At 36.3% G+C, this 19,542-nt stretch overlaps 1 protein-coding gene across 1 annotated transcript in view; it reads left to right on the forward strand.

The window, feature by feature from the left end:
• The window catches only part of LOC140846866 (bromodomain adjacent to zinc finger domain protein 2B-like), a 102,122-nt gene that overhangs the window by 68,048 nt on the left and 14,532 nt on the right, over positions 1 to 19,542 (forward strand). Inside the window, exons 12-19 of the mRNA XM_073225006.1 lie at positions 58 to 123; positions 3,840 to 3,980; positions 6,245 to 6,499; positions 7,432 to 7,646; positions 8,518 to 8,592; positions 9,389 to 9,596; positions 14,524 to 14,607; positions 15,534 to 15,678. Of these exons, the coding sequence (XP_073081107.1) occupies positions 58 to 123; positions 3,840 to 3,980; positions 6,245 to 6,499; positions 7,432 to 7,646; positions 8,518 to 8,592; positions 9,389 to 9,596; positions 14,524 to 14,607; positions 15,534 to 15,678 (1,189 nt within the window). The remainder of the gene's footprint in view (positions 1 to 57; positions 124 to 3,839; positions 3,981 to 6,244; positions 6,500 to 7,431; positions 7,647 to 8,517; positions 8,593 to 9,388; positions 9,597 to 14,523; positions 14,608 to 15,533; positions 15,679 to 19,542) is intronic.

Raw genomic sequence — 19,542 nt, forward strand, 5'->3', positions numbered from 1 at the left:
ATTTTCAGGTTGTAGTGGTGCTGTTGCATGACTTTTAGACCTATTTTTTCTGCACAGGCTAAAAGGATAAAGAAGGAAGAAGCTGCAAATGCCAAGTTATTGGAGACTGAGAAACGAAAACAGGTAAATTTAGAGGACAGTCAGAGTTTTTAGTTTTTAAATTTATTTTGTTATCCTTAATCCACAATGTCATGAAGAACATTATGTTTACTAGGCTCCCCCCTTCACCAAGTCCCCCCCACAAACCCTATTACAGTCAGTGTGCATCAGCATAGTAAGATGTTGTAGAATCACTACTTGTCTTCTCTGCTTAGCACAGCCCCCCACATGTCCCCACCCTACATTATACATGGTAAACGTAAGGCCCGCTTTCTGTTTGCCTGCCGTTATCCCTCCCTCCCCACCCATCCTCCCCAGTCCCTTTCCCTTTGGTAGCTGTGAGTCCATTCTTGGGTTCTGTGATTGTGCTGCTGTTTTGTTCTTTCAGTTTTTCTTTTTTCTTGTACTCCACATGTGAGTGAAATCATTTGGTACTTGTCTTTGTCCACCTGGCTTATTTCACTGAGCATAATATACTCTAGCTCCATCCATGTTGTTGCAAATGGTAGGATTTGTTTTCTTCTTTTGGCTGAATAATATTTCACTGTGTATATGTACCACCTCTTCTTTACCCATTCATCTACTGATGGACACTTAGGTTGCTTCCATTTCTTGGCTATTGTAAAATAGTGCTGCGATAAACACAGGGGTGATCTGTCTTTTTCAAACTGGGGTGCTGCATTCTTAAGGTAAATTCCCAGAAGTGGAATTCCTGGGTCAAATGGTATGTCTATTTTGAGCTTTCTGAGGAATCTCCATACTGCTTTCCACAATGTTTGAACTAATTTACATTCCCCCCAGCAGTGTAGGAGGGTTCCCCTTTCTCCACAAGCTCGCCAAAATTTGTTGTTGTTTGTCTTTTGGATGGTGGGGATCCTTACTGGTGTGGGGTGATATCTGATTTTGGTTTTAATTTGCATTTCTCTGATGACAAGCAATGTGGAGCATCTTTTCATGTCTGTTGGCCATCTGAATTTCTTCTTTGGAGAATTGTCTGTTCAGGTCCTGCTCATTTTTTAATTGGATTATTCACTTTTTGTTTGTTGAGGTGAATGAACTCTTTATATATTTTCGGTGTCAACCCTTTATCAGATGTGTCATTTATGCATATATTCTCTCATACTGCAGGGTTCCTTTTTTTCTAATGAAGGTGTACTTTGCTGTACATATGCTTTTCAGCTTCATATAGTCCCACTTGTTCATTTTTGCTTTTGTTTCCCTTGCCCTGAGAGATACTAGGAAGTCGCTCATGTTTATGTCCAAAAGAGTTTTCCCAATGTTTTCATCCAAGAGTTTTATGGTTTTATAACTTACTTTCAGGTCTTTGATCCATTTTGAATCAGCATGTTTTTTTTTTTAAATAAATCCTGCGTTGGTATACTGGTATCAATTATATTAAAAATAAAAACTCAAAATGACTATATGAAATAATGTTTAGCACAGATATATGTATGTAATGTGTGCTTTTATTGTATGTGTATATTTGTTTCTTTCTATATTGGTTTTTTGTGATGTCTTTAGCTGTTTAAGTAGCAGATCCCCCAACTCAGAAATGCAAAGTGTTGGATAATGCTTTGTAGTGTGTAGTGTTTCTCGAGCAGAATGATCTCCCTAAAGCTATTTTGTGTTGTTTATAAGTTTCAAATGGCATCTGAAATCTGATTATGTCCTTAGATTATAACTTTCTCTTTGTTTCAATATTAAAAGGTGAAGCCTATAGAAACAAAAACCTAACTTTATCAGTTATTTACCAATAATAAAAATAGTTACTGTTAATTACCAGGATGTTGTTTGAGGGTCTTTTGAGGTGTTAAAAATTGGTTTCATGACTCTTTGATTTCAGATACTTAAAAATTCCTAAATATAACCTGGGTATTATTAACAAATGTATTTATCTTTGCTTTTAGATACAATGTTTGTGTATAAATGAAAATTGAAAACATCGATTATGTTTGTCCACGATATAAAATATAAAAAGTAGAGAAAAGACTGGCTACTTAATATTTTCAATGACTACTAGTACAGATGTTGACGTATTTTTATTTATGTGGCATTTGTAGAATTAATCATTAATTCATGCTTAAATAAGTTTTATATGCTAAAGCACACCAAATATGTCTGTTAGAGTCAGATAATTACTGTAGTCATAAATAAAAACAATATTTAGACCAGTGGGTGAGGAATGTTGAAATGATATGGACTTGAGAGTCAGGGAAAAGGATAAAAATCACTCAAAACTGTGCCTGGCAAATTGTACAGCTGAGAATTGAATAGGTGCATAAAGAAACGGGTGAATAAATTAGTTCTTCTGTCCACTCTAAGTTCACAGTAACATGAGAGACATTAAACAAATAATTGTTCCAGAGTTCAATAAATGCTATATTATGTGGAAGCCAAGAAAGAAATATTAAAGTGCCTGAAGTAGTTGTGGGAAGAGTAAAAAAAAAAAAAAGGCATGTGTTGAGAAGGAGGAGCTGTGAATTCTAAGCAGGGCGGGGATGACATACACAAAGGTACAGCCTGATGACTGAGTCAGGGCCCTTGGAGTGGGGAAGACAAGGGGCAGAGGGAGTCAGTTTTCACCTTGTATGAACACCTGTCTTAGCTTTGTTGCTGCTCCTCCTCTTTCTCCTCCTCCTCCTCCATCTTCAGCAGCATCATCACATCATCATCCAAGCAGTGCCTCACACTGTCAGGCTGACTTTTCTCCACCCAGCTGTGTCAGTGTGACCAGGGCCTGGCGAATGCCCTGAGAGTAAGACGGGAGGCTGACCTTGGGTGGGGCTGGGTTGTGACCGTCTATACATGCCATTTGAAGCTGGTTTCTTGAGTCGTCTTACACCAGAACCACAGGATTTGCATTAGTCCTATACAGTTCATTAAAATTCACTAAATAAATTAGTGAGTAATTTGACTAAATAATAAATTAAATTAGTGGATGAGTTCACTAAATTCACTGAATTTAGAGACGCCATGTTTCCCTTGAAGTATCTGTATTAGTAAACAAAAATGGATGCCTGTCGCCAAGTGTTAAAGATCCTACTATTTTCAAAGATTTCTTGGAAATCTCCCTTTTATCCTAAAAATTGACCACACTCTTACCTTCTGTTCCATATTATAGCTATGGTTTTTTAACTGGAAGAAGTACTGCATATCACTAGTTAAAAATGATGCCCAAGAACACACACGGACACACACACAGAACACACAGTTGGCCTTTGAACAATGTGACATTAAAGAAACAACTCTGCATATAATACCTGACTCCCCAGAAATTTAACTACTCATAATAGCCTACCATTGACTGGGAAGCCTTACTGATAACATAAGCACATCATCAGCCATATTTTGTACGTTATATGTATTATATGCTGTATTCTCACAATAAAGCTAGAGAAAAGAAAATGTTTTTTCAAATTGTTGCAGATCTCCAAAAAGTTACCGGTGTGTGTATTTTTTTTAGACCTGCATATAAGCGGACCCATGCAGTTCAGGCCTGTGCTGTTCAAGGATCAACTGCACAAAAATATATACAGTCATAAGATTATTTTGAAATTCAAAGAGTGACAATACTGAAAAGCAAAATAAGTTATTTCTATGCAATCCTAAGTCTGTTGCTAAACCTGCTTGGACAGTTCTGTTCATGGACATAACACAGATCACTTTTTAAATTTTAACTGAAGGATTTTCAAACATAATAATGGTTAAAGAGACTATGTGGGCATGGTTTTCTTTTTAAGGAAAAAGAACGGTCGAAGCAAGAAAAACGTGATGAGAAAAGATTAAAGAAAGAGCTTAAACGAGAGCAACGAAGATTAGAATTAGAAATTGCAAAAGAACTAAAGAAGCCTAATGAAGACATGTGCTTAGCAGACCAAAAGGTAATTTATCATGTAAACCATTTCATTACTTAATTTAACTTTTCCTGTGTTCTCACCTCGTTCGTCTGCCAGAGCTGCCAGTACGAAGGCTTTCCCTTCCAGCTGGGCAGCGGATTTCTGTCTAGGTCAGTGTGCTTCTCCTGGATGGCCGCCAGTAAGTCTACTGACCTCCTGCACTGGGAATGGAAGTTCTAAATACATAAGTGGTGGAGCGCTGCCAATCTTTTTCGTTGAAATAAAAACACTGTACAAATCTACAAGGGTGAATGATAAACGTAGATAAGATTTCTGTTTCATTTGGTCCTTCCTATATGTTTAGATACAGAAAGAGCTACCTTCTCCTCAAACCCCCTTAGATATTTAAATAAATCAGGATTTATAATCTGTAACCTCCTTCAGTGCTTCAGACTTGATAGCTAACTGTCATTGAGTATGTTGACTACTTTCCAGGCACTGTACTAAATGTTTTTTATGGATGAATTCTCCCATTTAATCCTCACCACAATCCTGTAGAAGAGCTGTTTATGCCCATTTACAAGTGAGAAACTGACACAAAGAGGTGAAGGAACTTGCCCAAGATGAAAGAACTAGTAAGTGGCACCTTGGTTCCAAACTCCAATTAGTTAAACTCCAGGGTCCATACTGTTTATCACCTTGAAAGCCAAGAAATGTGTCCAGTCAGAGGACCTCATGTGTTTTCTCTCCTATTGTTTTCACAGATGTTGCTAAAATATGTAAAAGTAGAAATTTGGAAAGAGCGAGATAATCATGTTAACTGTCATAATTTACATACTTATTAGAAGAAATCAATTATGTTTGGCTATAGTTAAGATGGTATTTCTAGAAAATCATCAATAATACATATTTCTGTAATACTGTCAATAATACTATAATTAGTCAATAGCATCTATATAATATGCCATGTTCATCTGATAATACAAAGAATGATTGTCTCTTTTCAGCTTTTTCTAAAGTACTTTAAGCAAAAATATCCTAATGGGGATTTAGTTATAATAATATTCTTACTTAGCACAAATGCTTTTAACTACAAATAAAAGTATAAATACTAGTTTTAGTAAAACTGGATGTTTAAATTTTCCTACGTCCAGAGAGGGTACATAGGTTTAGTTGACACATTTAGTAGGCTCACAGTTAGCAATTTTTTAAAAATCCTAAATGACCTCTATTTTCTTGAATTTGTTACTTCCGTTTAAATCCATATGCAATAAATCAAATATAGAAGTCCATTTTAAGCCTTACTTTTGTTAGCTTTGTTATATAAATTTTTTAAATCATTTGGTATGTGTATGTCTGATATGGTTCAAGAAAAAAGATTCAGACAGACGGCTTTCAAATGGAACATGTCAGGTTTGTATGCTGTCAGATATTATCCATAGTTCTGTGTTTCCACACAGTATTACTAGAAAAGGTCATTGGATAGTTGTTTCAGTAAGTGCAGGGTGGAGGAACATTGTTTAACAAAGACCAGTGAAATAGAAATATTTAAAAGTTCATTTTTTTCTAATCAAAATTTAAAATACTATTATTCAGTCTCATTCATGGACCTTATTGCCGTATTTACTTCCTTAATATTCATGACAACTGGTACTACAGTTTTGTCATTAAAATGTTAATATGTGAGCATATTTGAGAAGTAGCAAAAGAGGCTGCTTTCTAATGTTAGTGTTGAAAATCAATATTAGTGTTTTGCTACAAGCCTAGAGACTATTAGTTGCAGTATAACTGGGTTCTTGATAGGACCATGGGTTCTGGTCATGTGGACCAAATAATTTATCTGCATTAATCAGCCAAAGATGGTACCAATCTCCCATCGGCCCATAGATACACGGTAGTTTCTGAGCTACCAAAAAAGCATTAATTATTATTCAGTCTCCATCATTAGAAGAAATTAGTACATGTGCCCTACTTAGTATGTCCATGGCCAAGTACTTTTGAAATGCTTATTTCTTATGTTGCTCCAGTTATGTAACCCATGTTCTATCAATATGTTAATTAAAATTTGTGTTCTTTTTTCAGAATTCTGAGTTCGTATTGAGTTCAACTAAAATTTATTGATGGTTGCTTGGTTTCAAAATCCCGTGCTTAGTACTATGGGGTTGCAGAAATGCCCTCAGGGAATCCACAGTCTAGACGGAAAACCACTGGTAGAATTCAAGAGCAAAGAAAGACAGCAACTTGTTCTTTTTCAGAAGATCTGAAGTCATAGCCTTTTTAGTTAATTAGTTTTTTATTTTATTTTTCAGCCTTTGCCAGAGTTGCCTCGTATTCCAGGACTTGTTCTCTCTGGAAGTACATTTTCCAACTGTCTCATGGTGGTGCAGTTCTTACAAGACTTTGGTAAAGCTTTAGGCTTTAATGTGAGTACTGATATTCCAAACCTCAGTATTCTTCAGGAGGGATTGCTGAATCTAGGGGACAGCATGCGTGAAGTGCAAGACTTGCTTGTGAGGCTCCTGTCAGCTGCTGTGTGTGATCCAGGTCTAATTACAGGATACAAGGTAAAAAAAAAAAATACAAAAAATTATTTTAATTTGTACCCTCAGTGCACTGAAAACTGGCTTTAGCATATTAGCAGAAGAGTGTATACACTGATCTAGTTTTTTCTGCATCACACAAAGTTAAGTGTAGATTTGCTTTCAGTTGCAAATGGTCCACATCTAGGAAAACCTGGTTCATAAAGCTTAGGGAATGTAGATATTCCCAGATTACTCTTATTTTTCTCTAGCTTCTGGCCAAAACCAAGCAGACTTAAGGAAAGTGATATTCAGCAAAAGAGAATTTATAAATCATAAAGAATTAAAATTTATGTATGCCTTTTGAAATTATGCTGTGTGCTCTCAATCACTGTGAACAATTGACCTCTAAGATCAGCATGTTAAGACTCTGTACCTCTCAGTGGATACTCAAGAAATTCAAATGGATCATAATTCCAGCTAAGATACACATTTCAGTCAGCTTTGCTGTAAATAATATGATGGAGAGAGAAGTTTCCAGGTGCACCAGTTGCTTGTTCTTCCATTTTCCTATTTAGTATACCAGACAATAAAGTCCATGACACTCTAGAGCTGGAAAAATGCAACAGTAGTGCCCCTGGGCCTCCCGTAACCAGTAGTGATAGAACGTCTAGATAAAGCCTTAGAAAGCTTGAGATAGTTTCTATAGTCAAAGAAGGTATGATATCTACTTATCAGTTCACATACTCTCCTTCCTGCCTGTTAACCAAGGGTCTAAAGAAGGAATAGAAGGACACACGTACTCAAATACCTGTCTATCATCTGTTGTCTATTTTTATCTTCACTTCATTTAACGTGTGAATAAAGCCCTTTTCAATAATATATAGATAATATAATAAAAACATTTTAAAATCTTAATTGTTTTTATGTTCTGTACGGTTAGGATCAATACTGACAAAAATGCCAAACTTTTATAGGCCGAAACAGCTCTTGGAGAACATTTACTGAATGTTGGTGTGAATCGAGACAATGTTTCCGAGATCTTGCAGATCTTTCTGGAGGCCCGTTGTGGACAGACTGAGCTCACCGAAAGCCTGAGGACCAAGGCCTTCCAGGCCCATACTCCGGCCCAGAAAGCCTCGGCGCTGGCCCTCCTGATCAGTGAGCTGGCCTGCAGCAGGGGGGTGGCGAGGTGAGCCTGGGCCCAGACTTCTCTGGCGCTTCCTTCCTGTTCTCAATTTGTCTAATCGAAATAATTTATATGACAAAGTAACACAAATGACCCATGCAAAATCCAAAGTTACAGAGTAGCATATAGAAAAAAAAAATCACACTTAATCTCACCATTCAGAGATGACTGCTACTACTACTACTATTTTAATGTATTTATTGCAGTCTGTTGAAAAGAATATTTGGATATTACTGCATGTTCTTTGCAACCATTTTGTTTACTTAATAATTCTGTTAATTATTCATATAAGGAAACAAAAATAGTTTTTTCTTACTATGGCACCAGAATGTAGCACCTTTGCAAGAATCCTGCATTTTTTCTTTCTTTGACATCTTTCAGTGATAAATAACTATGTGATTTTCCTTCATAGCCATTAATAGAATTATCCAGCTTTTTATTTTATTATGTGCTAATAACAATTTAATATTAGTTTATTGATGTATTGTACTTTTTAAAAACTTACATTTAAGAGTCAAAGTAAATTTTGCACTCTAGTATTTCAAGTTTTGGTGAACAAATCCATGTTCATCTTGTTCTTTCTATTCATTATTTTACATATTTTAATTATTGTTACTTTTAGTTCTTTTCCTTTCTAGGAAAAGGATCAATCTGTATATTTCAGAGCCATGCTTTTCTACCATTGGTGGACATACTAAGTCTTTCTTCTGTACATCTCTTAGCTGTGATACTGTATTGATATAATTTTTCACTTGTTTTCGCTACTCATTGACATCACTTTTACTTAGCAAGAAATGGCAACAGTTTACTCACCATGTTAACATATTGCATAATGGATTAATTTCTGTCTTGTAATAAATTTTTGCATTGACAGTGAAATTGACAAGAACGCTAATTATATGTCAAACTTGAGGAGAGATCAATGGATGGTAGAAGGTAAACTCCACAAGTAAGTGCTGTTTTATTAAAGTTAGTATACTGTTGCCCATTGTACAAATTCCCCAGTAAAACATAAATGCCAAACACAGAATTTAAAGTTTATTATGTCTAAGAAGTAAAAAAAGGTAAAGCTTAATTAAGATGAATTAAGAAATTAATAAAACCTAGGGTGAGAGTCTGCAATGGACAAAAGTTGTAATTAGAGTCATTGAACATCTTATGCTTCAAACTTAGAAAAAAGTCAGTTTACATTTTTGCTCCCAAAGAAGTGAAGCAATCACATTTTCTAAGATTGTTGTTGGCTATCAAGTTACTTTTGTCATAAGTAGAATCTGCTTAGAACTGCCACTTTTTAAAATTGCTTTCTAATTAAAGTTTGCTTTTGTAGAGTCTAAAATATCCAAATGTATTCAGAATTAAAGCTTAATTAGTTTCCCGCCAGGAAATATAATGCTGAAATTACTCAATTTCTATGTAAGAGGATATTTCTTTGCATAATTTGAACAGAAATTTATTCAGTCTGATAGCATGGGATCAGGAATTATCATTGGTTATTGCTAGAGTTAATTCTTTCAGCTAAGTTTTATTTTTTAAATATATTCTAATTCCAAAGAGATCCAGAATAATTCTTAAAAGTCAATATATTGTGTAATTTCTGGAAACATTTCTTAAATTTCCTTAATTCTAATTTTATTGCCATTGACTTATTACTCACCATAAGGCATTTTTGCTTAAAACTCACATTATTTTCTCAAAAAAGTATGAAGAGGTTTTCTTGTACATCATAATTGTGTTACATTTTAAAGGCTCCGAATCATTTATGCTAAGAAAGCAGGCAAGAGAGACACTTCAGGTGGCATCGATCTTGGAGAAGAGCAGCACGCGGCGGCCACCCCCACAGCAGGACGCAAGCGAAGAAGGAAGGGCGGGGACAGTGACGCTGATGGCAACGAGGAGGAGGAGGAAGCCAAGGAAGACAAAAAAGGAAAGAAAACGCATGTCTGTGAAGATGAGGTAATCAAGTTTAGGTAGATTTTATTACTTGACAAAGTTAACATAACATACTGAAAACAGCAGAATTTGGAGGTCAGGTGGATTTGGGTTTGAATTCCATTTTGACGCTTACTTGCCTCAGTTTCTTCATCTGAAAATGAATATTTATAACAATCACCTCGTAAAGTTTTTTGTGATGGTTTAATAATTGCCCACACATGGGATGGGCTTACACTGAATAAACAAAGTCAAGTTTTTCTTTTTATAGAACATATTGAGAGTTCTTCAAAGAACCATGTAGATGCTTAATTTCAGTTATCCTCTTTCATTCTGGTAAAATACTAACTTGTATGTGTACAATACTTCATGCCTTGAAAGTATTGTCACATTTAGTGAAACTGATGTATTTCTCAAGCATCAGTTTATTATGTGCCTCGTTGTGGGCACTTTTGATCAAAGATGAGTAAGGTAGCAAAAGTCCTCTCTCAGTTTGCAGTCTCACTGAGGAAGATTTGCCATAAGAAAATGTAATGTACTACATGTTAACTGCTTTGCTGGTGGTATTTATTTACTCTGTGCTAGGCAGGCGGAAAGGAAGGGCATTGAACCTTTATGAGGAATAGGTCCTCAACAAAGGCTTTCTGGGCCCATTGGCTGAGGCTAAAAGGTGGGCTGGATGTTAACCTGGGGAAGAACCCGTAGAGAAGTGCTCAGGCAGAAAGAACAGCATAAACGGACGTAGAAATCTGAAACCACGATGCACTTTAAGTGACTGACAAGTGCTTCATTGTTATTAGAGAGCCTCCTAGCAACAACTGTGAACTAGGATTTACACTTTTTTGGTAGGAGGAGGCCATTGCTTCCTCTTTGTAAGTAACAGAATGACAGAGTCACACTTGCTTTTTTTAGTGGCTCACTATGGCAGCCCCATGGAAAATAGAAATAGATTTGGGGTAGGGCAAGATCAGAGGTGGGAAGGTCAGTCAGGAGATGTTGCAAGAGTTTAATGAGTTGTAGGGTCCCAAACTAGCCTGATGGTAGTTGGGAAGAAGGAGGAAAAGATTTCAGTAAATACTTAGGAAGAAGAATGAGTAGTATTTGAACTGGTAGGTTGATGGAAGGGTAGGATTCTACCTTGATTCCCAACCATCTGGTTTGGGAGGCTGCATGGTATTCTTGCCATTAACTGAGTTAGAGAAATCAGGAGGAACAGAATAGATGATAGAGGAGGAGGGGAGTGCAGAACAGATACTGGAAGACAAGAAATGATGGTGGGTTTATTTTGGACATCTTAAGTTTGAGGTGCCTATGCAGCAGTTCTGCAGTAAGTTGGATATAAGAATCTGAAAGCCTAAAGATGAGTTTAGTCATGAACATATAGATCTGGAAGTTACTCACACAGACAGTAGTTTAAAATCATGAGGTGGGTGATTTTTGTACAGGGGGATTGGTTTAGGGAACAGAGTAGTAGACTGAAGTTGGAACCCCAGGGGATGTCAGTATTTCAGAATATCCTGTAGGGCTTCTTGTTGAAGAAGGAGCCATCGTAGAGGTAGGAGATGTCTGTAATGGGTCAAGGATCTCTGAGGCCATCACCAGAATCAGTGACTCACTAGGAAGACTCACACACACATCAGAATCAGCAGAGAGAAAAGGCATGTGAGCCACAGCCCAGAGGAAACCAGACCCACACTGTTAAAGAGTCTTTTCCCAGTGGAGTCACACAGGATGGGCTTAAGTCTCCTAGGAATGAGTTATGACAAGTATAAAACTCCCAGGAGAAAAACGTGTTCAGTATACACCCCATTGTTAGCACAGTTGGGTTCCAGTGAGCCAATCTATCAGCGTGGGAGGAAACCCTCTGAAATCCAAGTTCCCAGACACCAGCCAGGGACCAGCCTTGTACGTGGGCCTTTCAAAGGAGAGCAGTCAGACCTGCAATGTCAACTCTTTTCTACACATGTGGTAGTAGCAAAAATCAAGAAAACTGAACATTTCAAAAAGGAGGGAGTGATAAACAATGTTAATGTAGCAGGAGTCTAGTGTGGTGAGGATCAAAAGTGTCTGTGGGATCGGGCAAGGCAGAGGTCCCTGTGGACCAGTGGCAGCACAGTCGTTAGACGGCTCAGAGCAGAAGCCAGGCAGCGACGGATCGAGAACGATAGAAGGTGAGGTGAGGATGACTTCTGTAAGCATTGTGCCTCAGAGGAAAAGGTGGTTCCTAAAGGGGACAGATAACCAAGGATTACTGAGATGTGAAAGGCTAAATATGATTTCGGGTTGAAGGGAGTCAGTAAGAGAGGGGGTTGAAGATATAAAGAAAATAATCCATGGGGCAAGGTAGATAAACACTACTAAAATTTGTTACTAATTATTTAAATATCATTAATTTCTCTTAAACCACATGTATCATTTAAAGTGACTTTAATTGAATTATAGTTAGATTATAGGGTTTCATTGAGCAAAATCCTGGCAAATGTATATGTTATTAATGTGAGAAAAAGTTTAAAAACTTTTTAAGATAACAATTTTAGGACCTAAGAAGTCAAAATAACATTTCTTTTAAGTGATTTTAGAGTTATCTGTTACGATGAAGAACTGGTAGCCACTTATCAATTGCCTTAAAAAATTTAACTATTTAATGAGCCCAATGATAAGATAGCTACATTATTCCTCAAAACAGGTTTAGATTCTTGATTAAAGTTCAGTGAGAGTGCCAGGAATTAAAACTCCCTAGAAGATTAATTTCAGGGAGCCTTTCCGTTGAGACCCGTGTGATCGCTTTCAGTTAGAATGTCCTGCCCTTGACTAAGTCCATCCCCCTTTGTCTCAAAGATGATTCCCTCTTCTCCACACTCCTCATTCCTTCAGCACATGGAGTCTGTATACCTAAACCTTCGAATTGTGTTGAAACCTACCTGAGCTCTAAGTTCACAAGTTGGCCTGGTAACAGGTTATGTGGATGATTGAACTTTGACACATAGGACACACAATGGCCTCTCTTTTGGTTGGGAAATCATGGAGAACCACGGCAGAGACGAGTTCTTTGTGCCTAGTCTCCTTGCCTTTCTCTCTGACCTTTCAAGTTCTACACATCTTTAAAATTATAAGGACTATTAGTCAAAACTCCTTTGCTTTAAACAAACCTTAGTAGACACTTTACTTCCTTTTCATCTTAGGGAGAGTCTTAGAAACAGCACTAAGTTTATTTGACTGATCCATAGTTACTTTGATGTCTTTTGCAAGTATTTTTTATTACTGTTGCTTGAATTGTATTTTTGTGTAAGCGTCCTATCAAACATTTGCCCTGCAAGTCAAAAGATCACTTTAGAACCATACAGACATGTAATTATGTAATTATCTATTTGAGGGTCATTGGGCTTGTTCTCTTTTAAGGCTTCTTTCCTGAAGTAGAAATTGTGTTACTGTTAGCACAAATAGTATGCCTAAACGCCTCTGTAACTTGCTCCCCTAAACTGAATGAAAAGTAGATAAATGATAGCTAATACTAAAGCTTCTTTTCATTTCCTTTTGTTGGGGAGATAACTACTCATCCAGAAATACCTGCTCATGAGTGGTTGGTGGCAGTGTGGCTTTTTAAAAATGCTTCTAGAAAATGAGCACCGGAAACAAATTTTACTTTTTTAAACCTAAGAAGTACCTGCATTTTCTAGATACAATTTTCAGAAAGAGGGAAAGTAACCAGTTTGCACACTGTGTGCCTGGAAGTTTGCTGGTTGCTTTCAGATCTGTTCTTCTTAGCCCTCACAGATGCCCCCATGTTACAGAAAATGTTATTATCAATTTACAGTTAAGGAAATAGTCTTAGAAGAGTTAAGTAGTTTGCCCATAGGAAGTAGCGTGGCTAAGATACAAAGAAAATACATGTACCTTTTACTTTATGCTTACCCTCTAAAACATATAATTTGGTGGTGGTTTTCCTATATATTCATTTTCTAGAATGAAACATTTCATGTAATCACCAGTAAAGTACCACTTATGAAATTAGTAATATATATTGTAGGGATTATTTTTCTTCTATAAGCTCAATGTGTTCAAAATATAACTTAACCTTCTTTGCCCTAAAAATGACTTCTTCGGTGAATGGTGCCAGTATTTTTGCAGTCTCCCAGATTTAAACTCTTACCATAATTTACTCCTTCCTCTGTCTCCCTCACCCCTCTCTGCCTCATCCCCATGAGTTACCATGACTTAACAGTTGTAATTAGGTAATACTCTCGTACATCCATGTGCTTTTCTCCGTTTCTGTATCTTTTACCTATGTAAGTCCCACATTCTCCCTCCCTCTTGAATCACTGCAGTGGAATACTAACCAGATTTGACAATGTTAATCCTTTTCCTGCTTCAGGCCATTTTAGGACTATTGCCGTATTATCTTTGTAAGCATAGTTCTCACGTTTAACCTCCCTCCAAGGATCACGTTATTGACCATGGTCAAGCATTTATAGCTCTAGATCGTTTAACCCTGAACTCATCCTTGCCTCATCTCCTGTCTTCCCTCTTCATGTACCTTTCATGTCAAGATACATCAGACTCTTTCTGGAATGCCCTGCCCTTTCTCTGATTGATCGAATCCGAACCATTCTTCGGTAGCTAATGAGGACACAACTTCTTCCATGTAGCCTCTCTCGGTAAAGATTCCCACTAAAAGCAATCTCACCCTCTCCTGAACTCCATGACTCTTAAATCTCTACCTCTTTTGGGGTCCCTATGGCTTCCTCTGTGTAGTGGTTTTTATTTTCATAGTGTGATGTGCATGTGTCTCCCTACCAGATTATGAGTTTACAAAGAACCGAGAGCTGAGGCTGACTCATGTCCACAGGGCCTATCCTAGTGCTTTGCATATAGGAGGCCTTCATTAAATATCCACTGATTGATTGAATAAATCTTAAAACCGGTAAATGATACTGTATTTTGTCATGTATAGGATGAAGGTGACCAAGCAGCAAGTGTTGAAGAGCTAGAAAAACAGATTGAAAAGCTAGAAAAACAGATTGAAAAGCTGAGTAAAGTAAGCACTTTTCAGATTATAGCTTACATCATTTTTGCAGTGTTTTAAAAATCCACCTTGTATGGGATTCCTTTTTTCTGACTGTTAAATAAAAGCAAGCTTCTTGTAAGTAATTAAAATGGAGAGCTCCAGAAATATTCTCACAGTTAAACCGTAAAAGTTTCTTGCCAATGTTAAAGGCCTCCCTCTTAAGACATGGTACTAACTTAATCAAGAGCTATATTCTTTAGCTCTTTATTTAAATACAAAATATCAATAAATGCATGGTTTTATTTCTTGGAATTCATTACTTTTAAAATTCAGTCAGATTTTATGATAATAGTTTCAGCATCCTGTGTTTTATTTAACATTAGTGTATTTGTAGGTTTTATTCGCACTGGATCTATAAACTGTATATGTACGTACTTATCATGTAAAACTGAATTTCTGTAGCATTAGTGAAGTATTTCAGGATTAGTATTATGAGATATCTGCATTTTATGTCATTAGATTCATCACACAGTTATTCCAAAATTTAGTCATATGCTGCCTAAGGTTTGCAGCATGAGTATAAAAATAGGCAAATACAGGTATATGTGAGTATTATTTGTTACACACTGTAATCATTAGAGTTGAGCCAATTTTCTTTGGCTCAGTGAAACACTTGATCACATTGTTTATTACCAAATATAAGACATGCTTTACTGTAAGATATCTAATAAAACAAAACATTTTTAATCCTTGGCAACAAAACCCTCAAAGTAATTTCTGTCTTTACAACTGTTACTGGAACTGAAGTCAGACGTGTGATATTAGTTCTTTTGCTGCCTTTCTTCAATAGTGAAATCTAGCTGCTCTAAAGCCATGATAAGTATAAAGTCACTTAAATACCAATTTTTAAAGTGCTTAACACCCATAGCATAATTGTATGCATCATTTTTTAACAGCAACAGAGTCAGTACAGAAGGGAGCTCTTTGATGCGTCTCACTCTTTACGTTCGATGATGTTTGGCCAGGATCGTTACAGACGCCAGTACTGGATTTTTCCCCAGTGTGGGGGGATTTTTGTAGAAGGCATGGAGAGCTCTGCAGGTAGGAGCCATTAATCTGTTACAAAGTAATATAACAAACCATACGTTTTAAAACCCTGTTACTCCTTCGATATATTGTGTGCTTCCAGAATCAAATGTGCATTGTGGATAAACATTGTAAAACCTTGTTTTTCATTTCTTTTGAACTCATAATGTCCCTTTCACTGATAAATATTCCTTTCCAGTCCATGATTTTTCTTCTTTTGCTCTTTCTGACATCCACCCATTTAGTGGACACAGATCTTTACCTGTATTGGACTGTGTAGCTGCTGCTCCATTTCTCTTCCTTCCCACTGTCAAATTTTCCAACATGTGCTTTACTCTTTAACCTTTGCAGCAACCATCCATCCTGACGGTAGCCCTGGAGGTAAACTGCCTAAATCTAAGACCCTTAGCATAAGACTCATTCATCTTGAAGTCTTGTATGTGTTTGCAATTTGTGATTACCTTCTTCTCCATTAAACTTCTTACTTTCTTAAGTATTATCACACATCCTTCATGTTCTACCTTTAGACTCTGCTTTTCTGGCTCTGTTTCTGTTAAATTAACTAGCGCAGTACACAGTGCATTTATAGCCCTGGTAAATTGTCTTGAATTGAATGTTTCAGAATACTATGTCTGGGCATTTTCAAATGCTTATATTCTGGTGGGGCCACAGTGCCAAGTCAGTGCTTACATGTAGCCATTGCCCCAGGGTGGTGTTGGGAGGCAAAAACTTCTTTCAACTCGTTTTTTTTTTTTTTTTGAATACTCAGTATGTGCCAGGCATTTCTGGGCACTGGAGGTTCAAAGATAAACAAAACATTAGTCCATGCCATCCATGTAGATGTTTAACAGTCCAATGTAAAGAAGGGACTGATTGATCACAAAGGTGTCTAGAACAGGTACTATATAACAATGTAACTACCCTTGGGGCACAAAGGACAGTTAATAATAATTGAAAATGGTTTAGAATAGTGGCTGGCATGTAAATATTGTTGGCATATAACAAGCAGTGTTACTCTTCTGCACAGTAATTTATTTCTTGTGGATTCAAAGTATATGAAGAATGAGTATAAAATCGTGTATTGGAGTGATGCGTTAAAGTCATGGTCTGCCTTCCCAGGGTACACGTTGCTGATAAAATTGAATCAGGGAGGGCCCTTAGAGGCTTCAGTTGTGTTTATTTTTAAAGATTGATATGGATGGGTCAAATGTTCATTAAACAGGATAGTGTAGTGAGTTCTTTTTTTAACTGATTGCTTAAAATATTTAAACATAAAAATTTAAATATGGAAAACATAAACTAAGTAACTAATAAATCAGTAAGTAAGTGGGACTGTCATACTAGTAAGCCCCTGAATAGCAAAAGAAAACATGAACAGAATGAAAAGGCAATCTACTAAATGGGAAAAAATATATGCAAATCATCTATCTGATAAAGGCCTGATATCCAAAGTATATAAAGAACTCAATAGCAAATATGACTCAATAGCAAAATAAACAATCTTAAGATCTCAATAGACATTTTCCCAAAGAAGACACACAGATGGCCACAAGTACCTGAAAAGATGCTCAACATCATTAATTGTCAGGGAAATACAAACTACATTAGATACCGCCTCATCCTGTTTGAGTGGTTCTTATAAAAAAGACAAGAAGTAAGTGTCGGTGAGGATGTGGAGAGAAGGGAGCTCTTGGGTACTGTTGGTGGGAATGTAAATTGTTGCAGCCGCTATTGGAAACAGTATAGAGGTTCCTCAGAAAAGTTAGAACTAGCATATGACCCAGCACTTTCACTTGTGGGTACTTATCCAAACAAATGAAAATGTAAACTCCAAACAGTATCTGCATCCCCATGTTCATTGCAGCTATTTGCAATAGCCAAGATAGGGGACCAACCTAAGTGTCTGTTGGAAGCATAGTAAAGGCTGGAAAGAAAGGGGATTATGTGAAATCGGTGATAGAAAGACTATCTAAAGAATCTGTATACTTAACATCCTTATAAACATCCAAGTTTTTAAAAATAATTTCACATTTTAATGAGAGGTTTAACTGTCTATAAGTAAGAATTTGGATATTAAAGTTAATGACCCCATGAATAGGCTATTAAAATGTATCACCTCTGAAATCCCCTTACTAGTCTCAGACCTAGTGTGGTTGGTCGATCTGTTTGTTTTTGGATATATGAAAGTGATTTTTGAGATACTAGTTCTCAGAATAAATCAAGCACAAATATTAGTACTTCCTTGCTAGCTGGTAACCTGTACAAAATGAAGGAAATTTTCAAGCTTTGTATATATGAATAAATAAATTATGATATCCATATAAGAATATTACACAGCTGATTGAAGGAAAATGTGGTACAGTTCTATGTTTCACCATGGAAAGCAATCTAAGGTATATAGTGAAAATAGTAAAGCCATCCTTTTATTTCATCATCCAAAAAGTATTTATTGAGCCCCAGTTTCATAGCAGCCACCATGTTAGGTAGCTGGGATCCTGTAAAAGCAATATAAACATTGCTCTGCCTTTAAGTAACGTTTGTTGAGTTAAATTGTAGTGTGTGGGTGGGGTATGAAATGAAATATTAAAAAATTAGCAGGTTAATGTGTATAATGGTAAATTCTGCAAAAGAAACATATAGGATGATGATATTCTAAGGTGATAATAAGATGGGGACCCTACTTGAAATAGAGTAATCAGGGAAAACCTTTGTGAATAAGTGTTACCTAATCTGAAACATGAAGGGTAAGGAGCCAGTCAACAAAACAGGATTTCAGGCAGAGGAACACCCAGTGCAAAGGCCCCAAGAAAGGAAATAACTTACCATGTTTGAGAAGCTGAAAAAAGGGAGAAAGGTGAGCAAGGTTAGGAAGGACAAGAGTGGTTTTCAGGAACCAGATCATACAGTGTTGGCGGCCTTGCTTAGGCATTTGCATTTTATCCAAATAAAAATGTTGCCGAAAACAGGAGCATCCCATTTATGTAACAGCACAAACTAATAGTGCATGCATGTAAGATTTCCCAAAGGATGTATGGACATGATTGAGTAACCATAGTTACATCTGAAGACTAGAAATAGGAACGGAGGGAGTAGGGCAGGAAAGGGTTACTTTATCCTCTCTTTACTGAATATTTTACTGTGCACATACATCGTTTTTCAAATTAAATAAAGTAGGTTTATATTTTTCTAACACTTCTTATAAATTATTTTTAAAACACTGGTCAAAAATATGGACAAGAAGTTCACAAAGGAGAAATACCTATTATCCTACAGAAAAATATCCAGTCTTATTAATGATCAGAAAAAAATATAGTTTAGATTCTCACCTCCCGGATATTGCCAAAGACAAAAGTTATTGATAGTCTTCAGTTTCATTGAGGGTGTAGGCAAACAGATGCTTTTGGGTAAGACTTTCTGGAGGGCAATTTGACAATATATTTCAAAAACTCTGAAAAGTAATATCTTAGGACTCAGTTGTTTTCTGGAAATATATCCTAAGGAAGAAAATCAGGAGATAAAAAAATCCAAAGACACAGATCTAAGATCATTCATCATTTAAAGCATTGTTTATAATAATGAATAATTGGACCCTATTAATAACTATCAATAGAAGATTGATTTTTTTATGATATATTCCACTGAATATAGTAATTACAATTTATGGTATAGGTATATATTTATTGACATCAGAATATTTAAAGAGTATTATTCAGTAAAACGTACAGTTTGGTAAACTGTAAAATAGGATTTCATGTGTGCATAGAGAATTCCTGGAAAAATTAATACAAAAATGTTAGTAGTAATTTGTGTGTTATGGCTTTTAATATTTTTTATTATTGTAATTTTTTGTGGTTAATTACAAAATTACATAATTTTTTC

The sequence above is a fragment of the Manis javanica genome, chromosome 16 (genome assembly GCF_040802235.1).
Source record: "Manis javanica isolate MJ-LG chromosome 16, MJ_LKY, whole genome shotgun sequence".
In the NCBI taxonomy this organism is placed as follows: domain Eukaryota; kingdom Metazoa; phylum Chordata; class Mammalia; order Pholidota; family Manidae; genus Manis; species Manis javanica.